The sequence below is a fragment of the Neophocaena asiaeorientalis genome, unplaced genomic scaffold (genome assembly GCF_003031525.2).
Source record: "Neophocaena asiaeorientalis asiaeorientalis breed wild unplaced genomic scaffold, Neophocaena_asiaeorientalis_V1.1 scaffold31, whole genome shotgun sequence".
NCBI classification, from domain to species: Eukaryota; Metazoa; Chordata; class Mammalia; order Artiodactyla; family Phocoenidae; genus Neophocaena; species Neophocaena asiaeorientalis.
Window position 1 is genome coordinate 2,276,119 of NW_020175320.1, and position 18,018 is coordinate 2,294,136.

At 38.4% G+C, this 18,018-nt stretch overlaps 1 protein-coding gene across 9 annotated transcripts in view; it reads left to right on the plus strand.

Annotated features, from left to right (window-relative positions):
* Window positions 1-3,018: 3,018 nt before the first annotated feature.
* The window catches only part of HERC4 (HECT and RLD domain containing E3 ubiquitin protein ligase 4), a 133,135-nt gene continuing 118,135 nt past the window's right edge, over window positions 3,019-18,018 (plus strand). For 4 of the 9 annotated variants that reach the window (XR_003005994.1, XR_003005995.1, XM_024765512.1 and 1 more), the window contains exons 1-2: window positions 3,019-3,340; window positions 5,139-5,443. Coding sequence is in view for 7 of the 9 variants with exons in the window: in XM_024765512.1 (XP_024621280.1) it covers window positions 5,218-5,443 (226 nt within the window). In the remaining 2 variants the exon portion in view is untranslated. The other 5 variants (XM_024765513.1, XM_024765515.1, XM_024765516.1 and 2 more) reach the window with 5 other exon arrangements.

The following is an 18,018-nucleotide window of genomic DNA, read 5'->3' on the forward strand; positions in this document are numbered from 1 at the left end:
TGGCCTCTCCCGTTGCGGAGCACAGGCTGCGGACGCGCAGGCTCGGCGGCCATGACTCACGGGCCCAGCTGCTCCGCGGCACGTGGGATCTTCCCGGACCGGGGCACGAACCTGTGTCCCCTGCATCGGCAGGCAGACTCTCAACCACTGCCACACCAGGGAAGCCCATGGCAGGCGGATTCTTAACCACTGTGCCACCAGGAAGTCCCAACATAATTATTTTAAATTTATCTATATATAACATATGGAATATAATAAATAAAATACTATACATTTATGTATTGTACAATAAATATCAGGTAGTGATAACAGATATAAAATAAAGCAGGATAAGTTATTGAGAGTGAGGGGCTAGTTTTTTTGGTTAGGGTGATCAGGGAAGACTGGGGAGGTGACATGGGCAGAGACTTGAATGAAGGAGGTTAGGTGGGGTACAGCACAAGCAGTATGGCTATATGGAAGGGAGCAGGGGAAAGAGTGGGACAGGATGAATACCTAGTTTAGTGGTCTCTCAACAGTCTGAGCTTTTTTTTAAATGAAAACACGATAGGTAAAAAATATTTTACTTTTGTTCTAAATAAGAATTATATCATTATTTGTGATATGGAATGCTTTCCCAAAAGTTCTCTTACTACTTGTTATTTCGGGAGAGATAATGTTAGCAATAATAAAGCTAACATTTACAAAATACTGGCCATGTTCAAGGCACTGTACATGTTACCTTATTAAATCCTCACAACCCAGTGAGGTAGGTATAGATTATTAACTTCCCCCGTTTATAGAAATTGTGACTGAGAAGTAATTTTCTGTAAAACAGACCATTAGTAAATGTCTATAGGTGTTTTGGGGAGGATAGAAGGACAGAGGTCTGAGTGGCCTGTAGGCTCAGGCTCTGAGTCCGAAACCAGCACCACAGGCCATACTCATCATCAATTACTCATGCTGCTTTTATACAACAAATTCACATTATCCTAATAAACTTCTGAACCTATACTTGTTTCACTTTTAAGGTAATCACAGGCTATTTTCTGAGATCTTGTATCACAGTTTCATAGATTTATAAGGTTAAAAGGAACATCTAGAAAAGTCTTTTCCACTTTCTACAAGCAAGACCTATATTTAAAAATATTCTAGCGAGAGATGCATCCATGTAGCAGAGATAGCTGTCCACTAATTCATGCTCTCTCTTCTATGGCATAAAGTAGTACCAGCGAACTCAGCAGGGGTTATGTTTCCCAGTCCCCTTGCATCTAGGGGTGTTGTTCTTGCTAACATTATGTGTGCAGATGTGATATGTGGCACCTCCCAGACAAAAGTTTTAAGAAGCTCCTGGTGCCCTCATCTCCCCAAGTTCCTGGAAATTAGTTTTGACTCATTAGGAACACCCACTTGGAATGTTAAAAAGGTAAAAAATACACTCTTATTATGTTAACACTCATATTTTAGTGTTTATTTGTTGCAGCATCTATTACATATCTTAAAGACCCAAATCCCATAACTTCCCCTTTAATAATATATTCTGAGGCATCAAGTCCTGAAGGTTAAAAGACAACAAAAGCCCTACAAGGGCAATGAAGCTATCAAAATAAGAAGTATGTTTCATGGGCAACATCACCACTCCTAGTATTGAAATTATGCTTTCTTTGCTTAAGTACCTTGTCATTTTTATTCTTATTTCTGTAATATACAGAAATAAGGTTGTGGGTTGAATTGGGTTGCCAAGAGATGGTTGAAGTTCCAGTGCCTGAGAATGTGACCTTATTGGGAAATAGGGTCTTTGCAGATGCAATCCAGTTAAAAAAAGGTCACAGTGGATTAGGGCAGGTCTTAATCTAATGACTAGTGTCCTTGTAAGAGGGACATTTGGACACAGAAACACAGGGAAGAACACCATGTGGAGATGGAGGCAGGGATTCGAGTGGTGCATCTACAAGCCAAAGAATGCCAAGGATTGTCAGCAGCCACCAGAAGCTAAGAGAGAAGTATGGAGAAGATTCTCTGAGACCCCAAGAGACAACCAATCCTGCTGCCTCTTTGATTTCAGATTTCTGGCCTCCATAACTGTGAGACAATAAATTTCTGTTGTTTCAAGCCATCCAATTTGTAGTATAGTGTTACAGCAGCCCTAAGAAACTAAAACACATACATATTCTAGCACAAACACTTTCCAATCTGAAATATATTTTTCAGTGAGATAAAGAAACATGGCTTACCGTGGAATTCTTTCTAGGTTCTCAACATTCACTCTGAAGTCAAGGTACTAGAAAAGTCTGACATAAAATTTCAAGAGTGCCTTGTTTCAGGTTTTCCTCCTTGACTGGCCTAGGAAATCCGGAGTTTGTTTTTGTGAGGCAGGGACTCTAGCCATATACATTATTTAATTTTCTCTAAATGAAGGAGGCCCTGCGTTATAAGTTTAGCTTCCAGGGAGAGTGCAGAAAGTGATGGCAGCCAACACTTTATCAGGAGCCTGAACTGGTGGTGTTGATATTTAATGCCAGTAGGCTCCATCATTGCTGCAATACATCTGGCATCCTCAGAATAGCTCCAGTTGGGGCTAAGGGATAAAATAAAAGACTTCAACAACCTTTATATCCGTATTTGTGATGTTTTATCTGCTACTTAAAATTCTCCTTGGATAAAGGTGGAATAAAATAATAGAAACTGGAACTAATAGGCAAAAAGACAACCTAGCCAAAAAAGGAAGAGATTTTTTTCACTAAAAGGCCCTAGTGCACGCTGAAACGCTGTGACAAGACACACCAAACACCTCCATTTGTCTTGCAAATTCCAACTTCTGTGCTTGGCATTTTTCTCTTAAGGCAAGGGAAAGCACCACACTGCGCAGGCGCCCGGGTCGGTGCGCCCTGGGAGGATTCCGGCGCAGGCGCGCGGGCCACGAAGTGGGCGGGCTCGCGCGCGTGCTCCGCGGTTCACTTCCGGCCGACGCCGACCCCCTCCCCCTCACCCCGCGTTGCCTCCTCCCTCTCTCCCTTCTCCTCCCCAGTCTGCCCCAACTCTTCCCCACCCCTAGCGCTCTCCGCCTCGCTCGCCTCCTGTCCTTCCCCTCCCGCTCCATCCGGGTCGCTGACGGCTGGCTCTGGGCTAGAGAGCAGTGGCGGCTGCTTTTCTCTGAGGAACCCGGTAAAGTTTCACAGGAGCCGAGGAGGTGAGCCGCGGAGCAGCTTCACCGGCGCCGGAGGAGCTCTGGTGTTCGCAGCCACTGGCTGAAGGAGGAGGGTCCGGGAGCTGGAGACCTGTCTCAGCTGCTGCGCTGCCTCCCTCTAGCGGGAGGCGCCGCCCCCAGCCGCCCTGGGCTTCCCCTGCCTTGAGGGGCCGGGTGAGTCGTTGCCCCGGTGGGTTCGGGGGCGTGTGACGGCGTTAGGGAGGGGGCTGGGCGGATACAGGCCGGCCTGGCGCTGGGTGCTTTCTCAGCGTTTCCTCGGGCGGGGGTGGGGGGACGAGGGCAGTGTCGGGCCCCCTGGCCCGGGGGCTGGAATGTCGCACCTCCCCGGGGAAGGGCCTCCCTGGGACAAGGGCCGCCGAGGTGCCGAGCCTCGTGCGCCGGCCTTTGCGGCTACTGCGAGCGGACGGCTGCAGCAGTTGACTGGTCGGCCCGCGAGGTTGGGTGTGTGCAGATGATTTCTCTCTCCCGGTCCCCGTAAGCTGATCTCAGTGCATATTCAGGGAATGATGGGAATAAACTGCTTCTGTTTCCCCTACCTGTTGCTGGCGAGAGGACGCCTTTCCCATTACCCCTCTTTTTTAAAGAAAAGGATTATTAAACCTCGTGCGTTGGAATTTGGGGTGTTGTCCTGTCCTCTCCTTAAAAAAACAAAACAAAAACCGGGAAGACAGTGCAGAACTCTCGGGAACTATCGGGTTCTGATGCCCCCAAAAGAATAAAATCAAACTTTTTTTAATGGATGGGTCATGGATGGAATGAGACAGCTTCAGCACTTGCTAGCCCGCACTTAGGAAAGTTGGGTTTTGAAACTTCTTAGGTTCTGTGTAAGGAATGTGGGTACCTACACGGGAATAAGGCTGACTTCCTGTAATTGTGTTATTTAGTAACGCGATATATCTAAAAATCTGTGTAGGTTTAGATGAAGTGGACTCTTTGTTATCCGTGTCTATATAAGCGAAGAAATATTCAGTCACCGTACTGGAAAGTTCTACAGATTTCTCCACCAAACTCTCAGTGTCCCAGTCCGCATTTCTATTCTTGAAAAATCGGCAGTGCCGGAGTTATTTGCAGTTTTTTTTCCATCTTCAAATAATTGTCTTAGGGGTATAGATAGATGTAGATCGCCTTCGGGAGATATTTTTCAGTCATGGTTCCCACTCGAAATAGAAAATGTTGAATTTTGGGGGAGAGTCTTGATCTTTAAACTGCATACTTTTGTATTATAATTAGGTACACTGATTGAGTTTTTAAATTAAATTAGTAGTGAGGTCAGAGTGTTAATATTTTGATTTGTAAAGTATGATCTTTGGAGGTGATTTTCTTAATATCAAAGCTTACCTAGAGAACTGTAATTTTATCTGGGGCCTGTTAGTTGGAAGAGTCTTTTAAGTTGTGGGAAACTTAAAGTTTCCATTATTGGCTTTATTTCTAGTACAGATAAGAACTTCAGTTTTCTGTTAATGTGGAGGTAGGTGTTAGAAAATCTAATTATTCTGTGACTTGAGGGAGATTGCAAGGTTTTATGTTTCTGTAGTTGGCTAAATTTTTCACTGAGTATATATCTGATTTTGGGGCCAGTGGATAGATGTCATATTTCTTGCTCCCACTGAAATTATTCAAAGCAAAAAGGAAAAAAAAGATTAACTTCATCAGGATACTTAATATTTCAATTTGATTAGTCTATTATAAGGCAACAAAAAGTCAAAACTAGTTAATATTTAGGTTTTGCAAAGAATCATGGGGAGTGATGTATTTTTCCTAAACATTTCTGTGTGATAATTTAAAAAATATACAACTGATTGGTTTTTGAAATTGAATGATACTTCTGTAACACATTATAAAGTAAATTTCATGTTTACTACATAGTGATTATTGTAGCCTAGTACTTGAAAGAGCAGTTATACATTATGTTTCCTTTGAAGTCATATTAACTTTTTTTCTATCTTCTCAGACATAGGGATACCTCCAACTTGCCAGTGTTTCAGAAGGGAGTGTTTTATTGAAACTGGAAGACCAAAAGAATTACAAACATGTTGTGCTGGGGAAATGCATCTTTTGGACAGCTAGGTTTGGGTGGAATTGATGAAGAAATTGTACTAGAGCCCAGAAAAAGTGACTTTTTTATAAATAAAAAGGTTCGAGATGTAGGATGTGGACTCAGACATACTGTATTTGTTCTGGATGATGGAACAGTATACACATGTGGATGTAATGATCTAGGGCAGCTAGGTCATGAAAAATCGAGAAAGAAACCAGGTAAGTTGAAAATTTTTTTGTTTGCTATTTCTAATAATTATATCATTTAAGTTTGAAATGTCAAACAATTTCTCTAGTCCTAAACCCATGTTTTCTTTTTATCAGGCTTTAAAAGCAAACCAGGCATTAAATAGATCCTTTACAGTTTGCATGCTTCTAAGTAATTATTTTGTGGTTTCTTTTTTTAACAACTGCTATTATAAACCCTTATTTTTTTTTTTATTCTTTTTTTTTTTTTTTGCGGTACGTGGGCCTCTCACCGTTGTGGCCTCTCCCGTTGCGGAGCACAGGCTCCGGACGCGCAGGCTCAGCGGCCATGGCTCACGGGCCTAGCGGCTCACGGGCCTAGCCGCTCCGCGGCATGTGGGATCTTCGCGGACCGGGTCACGAACCCACGTCCCCTGCATCGGCAGGCGGACTCTCAACCACTGCGCCACCAGGGAAGCCCTACAAACCCTTACTGTATGAAGCTGTGGTTTCAGAACATAATTATGGTGATGTAAAACAATAGCGAAAACCACCCTGCAGTGTATAGATCTTCTTTGGTACTAAGTATATTGGTATAGAATATACAGTATGTAGGTCCTCTTTTATCAGTACTGGTCAGCCACCCTGGGCAGATTTTATTTTTTATCTTCTTTTTTTTGGGGGGGGGGCAGATTTTATTTTATTTTATATTTTTATTTTTATTTTTTGCGGTACGCGGGCCTCTCACTGCTGTGGCCTCTCCCTGCGCGGAGCACAGACTGCTGACACGCAGGCTCAGCGGCCATGGCTCACGGGCCCAGCCGCTCCGCGGCATGTGGGATCTTCCCGGACCGGGGCACGAACCCGTGTCCCCTGCATCGGCAGGCGGACTGTCAACCACTGTGCCACCAGGGAAGCCCTGGGCAGATTTTAAATGCATAATTTACTGTGTTGTATTCCATGTATCAGAAAGGGGGAAAATTAAGATGAAAGCTTTTTACTTTCACTTAGTTGCTGAAAATATAATCCTAAGTATTCTCTTGTTCTTCCTATTATATTTTAAATACATGATTTCATTTAGTTTGAAATATCTTTTATTTCCCTAGTATCTTACTTTCAAGTAATAACACTAGCTATTAAAAGTTTTGTGTCCATGAGATGTCCTGATTATGTAGTAGCCATACGAACCAAATTTAGAATAATTTGTAGGGTAATGAGAATTTTGAGGAATTTGGTCACATTTCATGTTCTGTTTTCCTGGATATACATATTTTAAGGTCAAATATTACCACATTTAGAAAAATTGTTATGTGAATTGCACTTTCAGTTGTGTTAACTAAAAGTTAATTCTTAAGATGGCAAATTCAGATAAGATTACAGCTGTACTGATTTACAGTTTCTTTTAACTTTAACAATAATGGCACCTCAGTATTTTCTATGGCAGTTATCTTTCTTTACCACGTCATTATTTAAGTGATTTCTATTGTTAGTCTACTTTTGAGAGGTTAATATAAGTGTAATAAGGTATTAAATTAAGGTATGTTACTCTTTTTTCATACCATCTCACCACCATGCCCAGCCTCACTTTTCTAACTTGTAAATTATGGTGTAGTTTTCATCCTTCGTTGATAGGGTTTTAATCTCTTTTCTTCTGCCTTGATTTGTAATTTAATTTTTTTGGATGAATAGTAGTGATGCTTAATACAATAGGTTTAATTATTGCAAAACTCAAGGTAAATGGTAGTTTTCTTGTACTCTACCTCATGAAGAATATTCTATGGAATCTTATCAGATTTTCATGATCTTAGGCATTGAGGTTGTCATGTTGTTAGACATGAATGGTAATTTATTGATATGCATTTGTTATCACTGCTTCAGAGGCAGATGGATCCTTTACCTTTTTTGCTTAGCTTGGAATGCTGCCTCAGGTTGAGATTTTCATGGTATTGGGGCTGTTACTATTCTTATACTTAACATGCCCCTCAGAAATAACTGAACATATCTCTGTATTGCTTTAGTAATTTCTCAGAGGACTCAGGGCAAGTAGAAAGTAGAAAGCTAGCAAAAAGAAATTGCCAATATAGTTACTGAAATTTACTAAGATTTACATTTTTTAAATGTTATTAAACATCTGTTCTGTGTCCAACACAAGGGTGATAGACGCTGTGCACTAATAGTATAATGATTATTATAGTGCCTGGAACTATAATAGCTTTTAACCCTATAGGTGAGGTTCTGAGAAACTTAACTAGCCAGAAGAGGCTTCTTTGTGGTCATGCTGACACTGTGATGATTACGTTGTGACATTTATATCACTCTATTGATTCATCGTGGAAGCAGTATTTGGCGATATAAAGTTGGGAGGGTGGGTTCACCTAATTTTTGATACCTGTTTAGGATTGCCTTGTTGTCCAGAGTACATCACAGTCTATGGAATAGAAAAATGAAAGGCATAAACTTTGTCTTTGAAAAATTTAGAGCCTGGGTTGGGCATTAAGGCATATGTAAATGAAATAACTAGAGAGAATTGAAATTTGACCTGATGTGGTATGTATTTTGAGACTGGGAAGTTTAAATGATGGGAAATGTCATTGTGGGATAGAATTGAAGAGTTCTGGGAGAAAATGAAGCCTTAAGTTTAATTCAATGATTGGTCACATAAATAGCCAGAAGATAAATCTAGAGCTGAAATAGTTTTATGGAAGAGAATCCTTATCCTGAGAAAAACTTTTTATTGCTAGAAGTCCAGATTCAATGATGTATTGAAGTGTACCTAGTTAAAGAGGTAGGAAAAAGTAAAAGTTCAAAGGGAGGTAGGTAGTTGCTCTGATAGGAGCTTAATCTTTTAACCTCAGTTTTGATTTAAGGGGATTGAGTGGAAAATGTAATAATGTTTTTAACCAAAATTATTTCTCTTTGGAATAATTCCTTAATGATTTAAATATACTCCTTTTCTAGCCTTTTTTTTTTTTTAATTTGTGAGTTTGAGGAATGAATTAGAAGATACAGAGTTCTCATTTAATTGCTTTTGAAGTCTTTGGGTAACAGAATGAGTCTGGTTGAATTTTAGGACCATGTAATAAACAATAGTTCACTTCATCAGAGCTTTAAACTTGTGTCATGAAGAAAGCAAACAGAAAGCTAAGAATTGTTTTCTTATAGAGATTGGCTTTATAAGCATACTGAATATTAAGAAGTAAAAGAGAAAGAGGTCGCCTCATTCATTAAGGATAAGCTATTCTTGAGAGTCATGGTAACGTCCTGGAGGACTCAGCCTTACAGTGTAGTAAATAGATTTGACCTATGGCCTGTTGGGAGAAGTTTCCATTCTGGACATTCTAGTAACCACATGGGAAGATTTCACTGATTTCCTTTATTATACCAAGAGTGCAGATTACATCCATGTTCATCTCCGTTCTCTTGTATATGTATAATCCTTGCTGTCACTACTAGCTCTTTCTGAACTATTTCCAGAGAAGTGAACATCTATTTCACTTTCATGTATGTATTTTTCCTTCATAGGAATTTTTTTAAACCTTTTAAAATCTAGAGGCGCTCAGTTTTTTCCTTAATTCGTAGCTAATAGGTAAATAGTATATTTAATCTTCAAAGTGCTAGGTCAGTCCACCTAAATAAAGTGTTAGTTTTATTTTTGTACTTCCAGATTTGCTTCTGGAAATTTTAAGATAACATTTAGAAAGTGTACTTTTCTTAATAAGATTATTTACTCACTGTGTATCCACCATAGGTAGAATTTGGTGTCCATGGACCTAAATATATGTTTTACACACCTGTTTCCATTTGTTTTGTGTTAGAAACAGTGCTAAACTATTTTATGTCCATAATTTGAAAATAATGTGATACAGTTTGTTAAAAATGACTGTTTTAATAGCGTTTTATGGTGTACAAAGTTCTTTTGCATAGATTATGTATCTTATTTAATCCTCACAACAGTCTTGCTTGTTAGCTAGGGCAGGTGTTATGGTCCCCCTTTTTCAGATGAGGAAACTGAAGTTAAAAGAGCTTAACCACTAGAGTAGTAAATATTAAGAGAACATTCTAAACCCTGTGGTTTTATCTTTATCCCACAAAGTTTTGCCCCTGCCATATTTAGAAGGTAGAGGAATATTTATTCAAGGAGGAAACTAGTTTACATCATTATTTTAATGTAATTCTGAGGGTTTAAAAAACTCTTAAAAATTACTATTTTATGACTAAAGGTGTACAATGATGACATCATGTTTTTTTAATCCCTCCCCAGTCCCTTCCCTGTGCATAAATTCAAAGAGAAGCCATTTTAGGAACTGTGTAAGAAGGTTGAGAATTCTAGTTTCAGATGTAATATTGTATCAACACTAACTAAAAATTCAAATATATATGTTTTATTCTTGAACTGAAGACTGACTTCATTGCAAAGCCAGTAATAGATAAAGTTTTGAATAGTATGATAAAATTTTTTGTAGCTTGTGCTCAACTCTTCTACTGAAGATAAAAATATTATGAGCATTGATTCTGTTTTTTGTGGCCCAAAATGGTAATTTCTACTGTTGATCGTTCCAATAAAAACATTTTGGTCATATAGCAGTAATTTGCTTGCCTTTCTTGCTTCTTCATTTTCTGACCTGCTCTCTCTTTTCATAAAACATAAATCTATAAATGAACTCCTTAAAATATAGTTGAAATTTAAAAAGTAATATAGGAAAATAAATGTATAAATATGGGAAATAAAATTGTTCATATAAGAGTGGATTAAAAAATTCAAATAATCCCATATATTCCTTAATGAACCAAAGAAGCTCATTATGTCTTATAACTACTAATTTTCATAATACCTTTTAAGGAAGAGAAGGATGTGGATGATATGAAGACTTGAAAAAATAATTACTTGGTTCAGGAATGGAGGCTTGCTTTGGATGCTTTACTTTGAGAAAGGTTAGTGTCCAAGAATCACAGTGTTGAGGGTAGGGAAAAAAAATCATAATGCAAACAGATGACTACTGTTAGAGAGATGTATAATAATACTTTACTTTGTGTAGGACCCTACATCTGAGGAATTTCAAGAGCATTACACAATAACTCATGGTTCCTTTCAAAATGCTTGTGACACAATTTGCAAGAATTATCCTCATCTTAGGGGATAAATTTACGGAGAAATGGCAGCACAAGTTGGTAAGTAACTTGTCAAAACAGCAGGTGACTGGTGAACAGCTATAAATTGAATCTGAAAATTTAAGTCTACCAGTCTCCTACCTTATTCACTAAATTGTGCTTATGTTTAGAATTATTTACAGTAGTATCTTCTATTTGAGGCAGATCAAATACTAATGCACAGATTGTTTTTTTGCCATTCTATTGATGGCCTATTGAAATGAATCATTATTTTACCAAGATGCTTGCATTGTGATACCACTTTGGTATTTCATCATAACCTTGTGTGGTATGAAGAATATTTAAGCAAAGGAACAAAAACTTACTGTGGTAACACACAGTCTTCTTTCCTCTGTTATATATCATATTCTCTATCTCTTTGTTGTCTAATGCTGTGCTGTGCTACTATCCAAGGTCCATAGTAACTGCCAGGCAGAACTGATTTGGTGGCTAACATTGGAACTTGGGTTAATTATGTTGTATCAAGTCTGCCATGTATCTCTCTGTAGGATGCATTGGTTTGGTGAATGCTTTATAAAACCATTAACCCACAGAGAAGCAATGATAGTAGTAGATGCCTAATCTGAACAGTCTAACAAATAGAGGCTTCTTTAAATGATTTTGAACCAATGATTTTCTCTTTGTGTTTGGTATGTTAGTGTTTTTTTCTGATTGGAAGTGAGCCACATATGTTCCTTGAAAGAACAGGAGTATGGAAAGTTTCACAGTTTGAGCAGTTACTAAGGATTCTTGTTACAGATGATAGCCAAGATGGTCTAGGTTTTATCACCTTAGTATAAGTACAGTCGTCTCTCAGAATCCGTGGAGGATTGGTTCCAGGAGCCTCGAAGATACCAAAGTCCATGGATGCTCAAGTCCCTTATATAAAATGGCATAGTATTTGCATATAACCTACACATATATTTTAAATCATTTCTAGATTACTTATAATACCTAATACAATGTAAATAGCCATAAATACAATGTAAATGATATGTAAATAGCTGCTGGCATGGGAAATTCAAGTTTTGCTTTTTGGAAATTTCTGGAATTTTTTTTTTTTCCCCAAATACAGTTGACCTTTGAACAACATGGGTGTTGGGGGTACTGATCCCCCATGCAAGTGAAAGGCTCCATACTGCTATCTCTGCCTTAAGAACAAAGGGATTGAAAGTGACTCACCCAAGGGCAAGAAGCTGAAACAGTTTGGATAGAATCAGAACTCAAACCCTAGCTTTATTATTCCACATTTTGTGATCTCTGAGCATAAACTTTTCCCTTACACAAAGATCTGTAAAATGAAAATACAGGCATTATATTTATTGAAGTAAACCGATGTATAAGTGGATCCTTGCAGTTCAAACCCATCTTGTTCAAGGGTCAGCTGTACTTTCCATCCACATGTTGGTTGAATGCTGAGATGCAGAACTCACGGATAAGGAGGGCCGACTGTATTCTTTGGGTTTCATGTCCCCAATATGTCACATGAGTGTAGCACTGTTGTTAGAGCTCATTTCTCACAAACCCCATGTTTTTTGTTTTTTGTTTTTTCCCCGGTACGCGGGCCTCTCACTGTTGTGGCCTCTCCTATTGCGGAGCACAGGCTCCGGACGCGCAGGCTCAGCGGCCACGGCTCACGGGCGTAGCCGCTCCGCAGCATGTGGGATCTTCCCAGACCGGGGCACGAACCTGTGTCCCCTGCATCGGCAGGCGGACTCTCAACCACTGCGCCACCAGGGAAGCTCCCCCATTATTTTAAAAATCGCTTTGAAGAAATAAATCAAGTCTCATTTCATAGATGTTAAGTTTTCCTAGGCTGTAAGGCATATCATGTACTTGGGATACATATTAAAACTAATAGAGAACATGTATTCAGCCATTGTTATAGGGTTTCTTTGGACTAGGATTGTGTTAAGTGAGTAGAAAAGTGAGAAACATTAATAAAGAATCCGTATTAAAAAGCTCATGGTTTATCTTATTTCAGCTTCTATGGTTTTTTTTTTTCCCCATGCTGATGGAACTTAAAAGGCAATAATTATTCATTATTATCTTAATGAATTGTTGTGATTCCTTTACATGCTAGAAAAATCTGTGCTGTGTACAGTTGTATTACTGGAGTTAATTTTGTTAAAAGGGAAATTTCTTGAATTTTGGTGGCTTTCTTTAAACCATAATAATTTATTTACCTGGAATTACTCTTTTTTCTTCAGTTCTAGTATGGCAGAATTTTATTTTAGCTTTCCTTGGCCATAAGGAAAACATTCTATAATTCTTTAGTAATGTATTTTTCACGTTATTTTAAAATACCTTATTTCTTTATTAATGTCTAAGTTTAGTTTCATTTTATTCCTTTGCTGGGTGTCATACTATTCTGAAATAACACATTTTTAGTTTTTCATAGTTTTATTACGTATTCTTTTTTAAAAACTTATTTATTTATTTTTAGTTTTGGCTGCGTTGGGTCTTCGTTTCTGCATGCGGGCTTTCTCTAGCTGCGGTGAGTGGGGGGGCTACTCTTCGTTGCAGTGCACGGGCTTCTCATTGTGGTGGCTTCTCTTGCTGTGGAGCATGGGCTCTAGGCACACGGGCTTCAGTAGTTGTGGATTGGGGTCTCTAGAGCTCAGGCTCAGTCCTTGTGGCACACGGGCTTGGTTGCTCCACGGCATGTGAGATCTTCCCAGACCAGGGCTTGAACCCGTGTCCCCTGTGTTGGCAGGTGGATTCTTAACCACTGCGCCACCAGGGAAGTCCCTTATTACATATTCTTGGGAGGGGAATCAGGAAATATAGGGAAAATAAAAATCAACCATAATGCCATCATGCACAGATAAATACTGCCATCATTTGACAGTTTTTCTATACTCATATATGTTTCCGATTATGGACTGGGAATATGTTTTTCTTTATCAACTTTTTTTTTCAGTAATAATTTAATAACACTTTAGTAAATATTTCCCCATGGTTTTAAAATACTGTTTAGGGATATTTTAATGATTATTTAACCTTTCATCATTTTTTTAAAAATGTATTTATTTTATTTATATTTGCTGCGTTGGATCTTCGTTGCTGCACCTGGGCTTTCTCTAGTTGCAGCGAGCGGGGGCTACTCTTCGTTGTGGTGCGCAGGCTTCTCATTGCAGTGGCTTCTCTTGTTGTGGAGCACGGGCTCTAGGCGGGCAGGCTTCAGTAGTTGTGGCACGTGGGCTCTATAGAGTGCAGGCTCAGTAGTTGTGGCTCGTGGGCTCTAGAGCGCTGGCTCAGTAGTTGTGGCACGTGGGATTTGTTGCTCCGCGACATGTGGGATCTTCCTGGACCAGGGCTCAAACCTGTGTCCCCTCCATTGGCAGGCAGATTCTTAACCACTGCACCACCAGGGAAGTCCCCAAGGAAACAAAGGTTTTGAAGTCACAAGATGCAGTCACATAGAAGTTCTTGATTTCACTAATAGCTGAAATAATTGTAACTATAAGTTGTATATGTGCTGGCATGTAGGCAAGAGCCCCTGGGAAATGTGCCCTGTGAGAGAATGATGTTGCTTCTGTGAAGGAGAAATGAAAGTGAGGAAGGAATAGGGTAAGGCTAAAAGAGACCCTGAGGACCCTTAGGAGTTTTTGAAGACAATTGGAGGAAAGTTTAGGTGCTTTACCTATAAATTCTGGAATCTAAAAAATAAAACAAACTAGTGAAGATAACAAAAAAGACTCAGAGATACTGAGCACAAACTAGTGGTTACAGGTGAGGAGAGGGAAGGAAGGAGGGGCAAGATAGGGGTAGGGAATTAAGAGGCACTACTCTGTATAAAATAAATAAGCTACAAAGATATATTGTGCAGCACAGGGAATATAGCCAATATTTTATAACTATAAATGGAGTATAATCTTTAAAAATTGTGAATCACTATGTTGTACACTTGAAACTTAGATAATATTGTAAATCACCTATACCTCAATTAAAAAACAAAACCTAGTGGAAACAAGATTCAATTAGATGTCAACAGTCAAAGCAAAGGCAGCATTTACAATAGCAAGAAAAAGACAAAATGACTTAGGCATAACCTAAGAAATGTGTGAGACATAATATGAAGAAGACTTGAAAGTACGTAAGAGGGATAGAAAAAACTTGAAAAATTGAAACCACATTTGTGGATGGGAATACTCAACCTACATAGACCTTTCAGTTTCTCTAAAATTAATATCAGTTTAATATGATCCTGATAAAAATAGCAAGTGTTTTATTTCCCGCCCCCCCCCAGGAACTTGACAAATGGATTCTCTAGTTCATATGGAAAATGTAAACCAATGTAGCCAGGAAAACTCTGAAAAACAAGGGCGAAATATATGTGTGTATATATATATATATATATATATATATATAGTAACATATTTTAATTTTAAAGCCTTGGTAGTTAAAACTGCCCCACAAATAGACATATTAAATAAAATAGAATAGAAAGCCCAGACATAAACTAATCAACGGAGAAAAAAATTCAAGTGAGGGATAGTCAATAAATGATCTTGGTATAAGTAGGAGCATCGTCTAGGGAATAAAAGAGTTGGATTAATACCTCACGCCATGTATGTATTGGATAAATTCCAAATGAATCACATATTTAAATGTAAAGGTTACAATGATAAATGTGCTCAAAGAAAACATGGACTAATTATTTTAAAATTATTTTGGAGTCAGGAAATCCTTTCTGAATTGTGAAAAGATAAAGTAAACTGCATGGAAGTAAAAATAATTTTGCTATGTAGAAGTCACTGTAAAAGTTAAAAGACAAATAGGAAATATTTATGAATTTTAATATTTATATTGAAATCAAAATGCAAGTCTCCGAGATATAAAGCACTCCTAGAAATTGATGAGATAAGGAGAAGACAGTAGCAAAATGGGCAAAGGATAGGAAGAGGCACTTCACAGAAAAGGAAATACAAATGACTTTTAAACAGTGAATACTCTTCAGCCTCATTCATACTAAGACAAATGCAGAAGACTATGTGTATGACTGGGGTACCATCTCTATAGTGAGGCTGTCAGTAAATAAGTGTTCATAGGTTGTTAGTGTAAATTGATAAACCCTTATGAGGGTTATTTTGCCAGCATGTATCAGAATTACAAATGCACAAACCCTTTCTCCAAGAAGTCCAAGAGTATAGCCCTTGATTTGATAGCTATGTTTGTACATATACGAAATGAGTGTTGCTGCAACATTGTTTATAATAGCAAATATTAGAAACAATCTTATGACAGTCTGTTGGGAACTGGTCAAATAATTCAGTCAGTGTAATGCTATATAGTTATGAAGAGAATGAAGGAGTTTTTTGCATACTAATATAGAAAGAGCTCTAAGATAAATTAAGTAAAAAGAGCAAGGTGTAGACCATTGTGTATAAAGCTGTATTTTGGATTAAAAAAAGACAAATATACATTTGTATTCGCTTATAGATATATTAAGAAAAACCCTGGAAGAATATATCCAACTAATAATGGGTATATTTATTCTTGGTGCAGAGGTAAGATAAGGGGTGAGAACTAGACTGGTAGAAGACATGGATGATAGACACAGATTTTTCCCTACATGTATTTTAAAAAAAATGTAGACATATTATCTGTTAATTTTTTTAAAATAAAAGGGTAGGCTCTGGAATTAGAGTGCTTGGATACAAATCCTGGCTCTTTCACTTCTTAACTATGTTATCTTGGGCACATAGCTTAGTCTCTGTGTTAAGTATTCGCTTCTGTAAAATTAGGATAATCATGCCAAGGGTGGTTGTAAGGGATTAAGTGAGATATCACATGAAGTGCAAAGAACAATGCCTAGCATGTGGTAAGTGCTCAATAAACGTTTTCTAAAAAGAAAAAAGCCATTAATGTAGTGTGAGAATGTAATTTTAGGTAAGCCTTACACTGAAGTGGCTATATGCTTGAGATAGACAATACGTATCTTTTCATTTAGAACTGAAATTCAGGCATTTATTCAACAGAGGATGTCTACTTTGTCCTAGACGTTGTGCTAACCATGAAAGTACTTATGTTTAGTCTTCAGTTACCTTGTTGGAGCTCATATTCAAAAATTATACCAAAATTTCCCAAAAATATATGTTTGTTTTGTTTAGAGGTAATGTTAGAGCAAGATATAAAATAAATTCAATTCCTTTACTGTTAGACTAAAGATATAGTAATAACAGAAAAAACATAGATGCCTTTTTTGTTCTTGTGAGAAGCACATAAATGATAGGAGTTAGAGTCATCGTTTATTTTCAAAAGTTTATTTACTGAAGAGTATTAATTAGAACATTTCTTGGTCCATTCAGGCTGGTACAACAATATTACTATAGTCTGGGTGGTTTAAACAACAAACCTGTATTTCTCTCGTTTTTTTTTTTTTTTTCTCTCGGTTTTTGAGGCTGGGGAATCCAAGATCAAGGTAAGGTGCTAGCAGATTTGTTACCTAGTGAGGACTTGCTTCTTGGTTCTTAGATGGCCATCTTTTCATTATGTCCTTATATGGTAGAAGGGTGAGGGAGCTGTCTAAGAAAGGGCACTAATCATGAGGGCTTCACCCTTATGACCTAATTACCTCCTAAAGCCCTACCTCCTAATACCATAACATTGGGGGCTAGAATTTCAGCATATGAATTTGGGGGAGGGGGGTGACAAACATACAGTCTATAACAGAAGGTATAGTTTGTGTACTGATATTTTGAGGAACAGACACTTAAATTCTGCTTATTCATACTTTTAAACCTGCCCCTCCCAAAGTGATAAGCTGACCTTTAAATTTAAATTTTTAAATTTGTAAACTGTTCTAAGAATGTGCATGTTGGATATGGTATGGTAAAGTCATTGTGGCCATAAAGGGAAGAGAGAATGAGGCTTGGAAGTTCATTATGCTCACTGGTTCCAGAGAGAGGAGGTCACTGCATGCCACACAGAGCTGCAGGGAAAGATACCAGGGTAGTCAGGAGGCAGAAAACAAGAGCTCAGGGGAGATTTTAAGGTTGTAGCCTTATTGAGGTTTTCCTGGGAAAGGCAAACTAGGCAGAATAAACAGATTAGGATTGGCTAGTTTGATTAATTCCTCCAGGCTTTGGTCTATAGGGTTGGTTTCTTGTTTCCTGATACCTGGCCCTGGGTTGATTTAAGGTAAGGGAGATACGGGTTTGGTGTGTGAGAGTTAGATAAGGAGATAGTTGGTGGAATGAACTCTGGATTGGTCAATTTGCATATGAAAGGCAGGTGTTGGTAGGCAAGTTGTTATCTTTAGGAATTAGCTAGTCCTGGGAGGCGCCGACTCTTCTGGTGTCTATAATCCCCTCCCCCCACCATTCCTATGTCAGCATCAAGAATATAGAAAGTAAGAATATAGTTAATTGTCTCTGTGATGAATGAATGCCAAATATACAAAAAAGTATCTAAGAAAACACAGAACAAAAATTCTGGCAGTATATTCTGAGGGT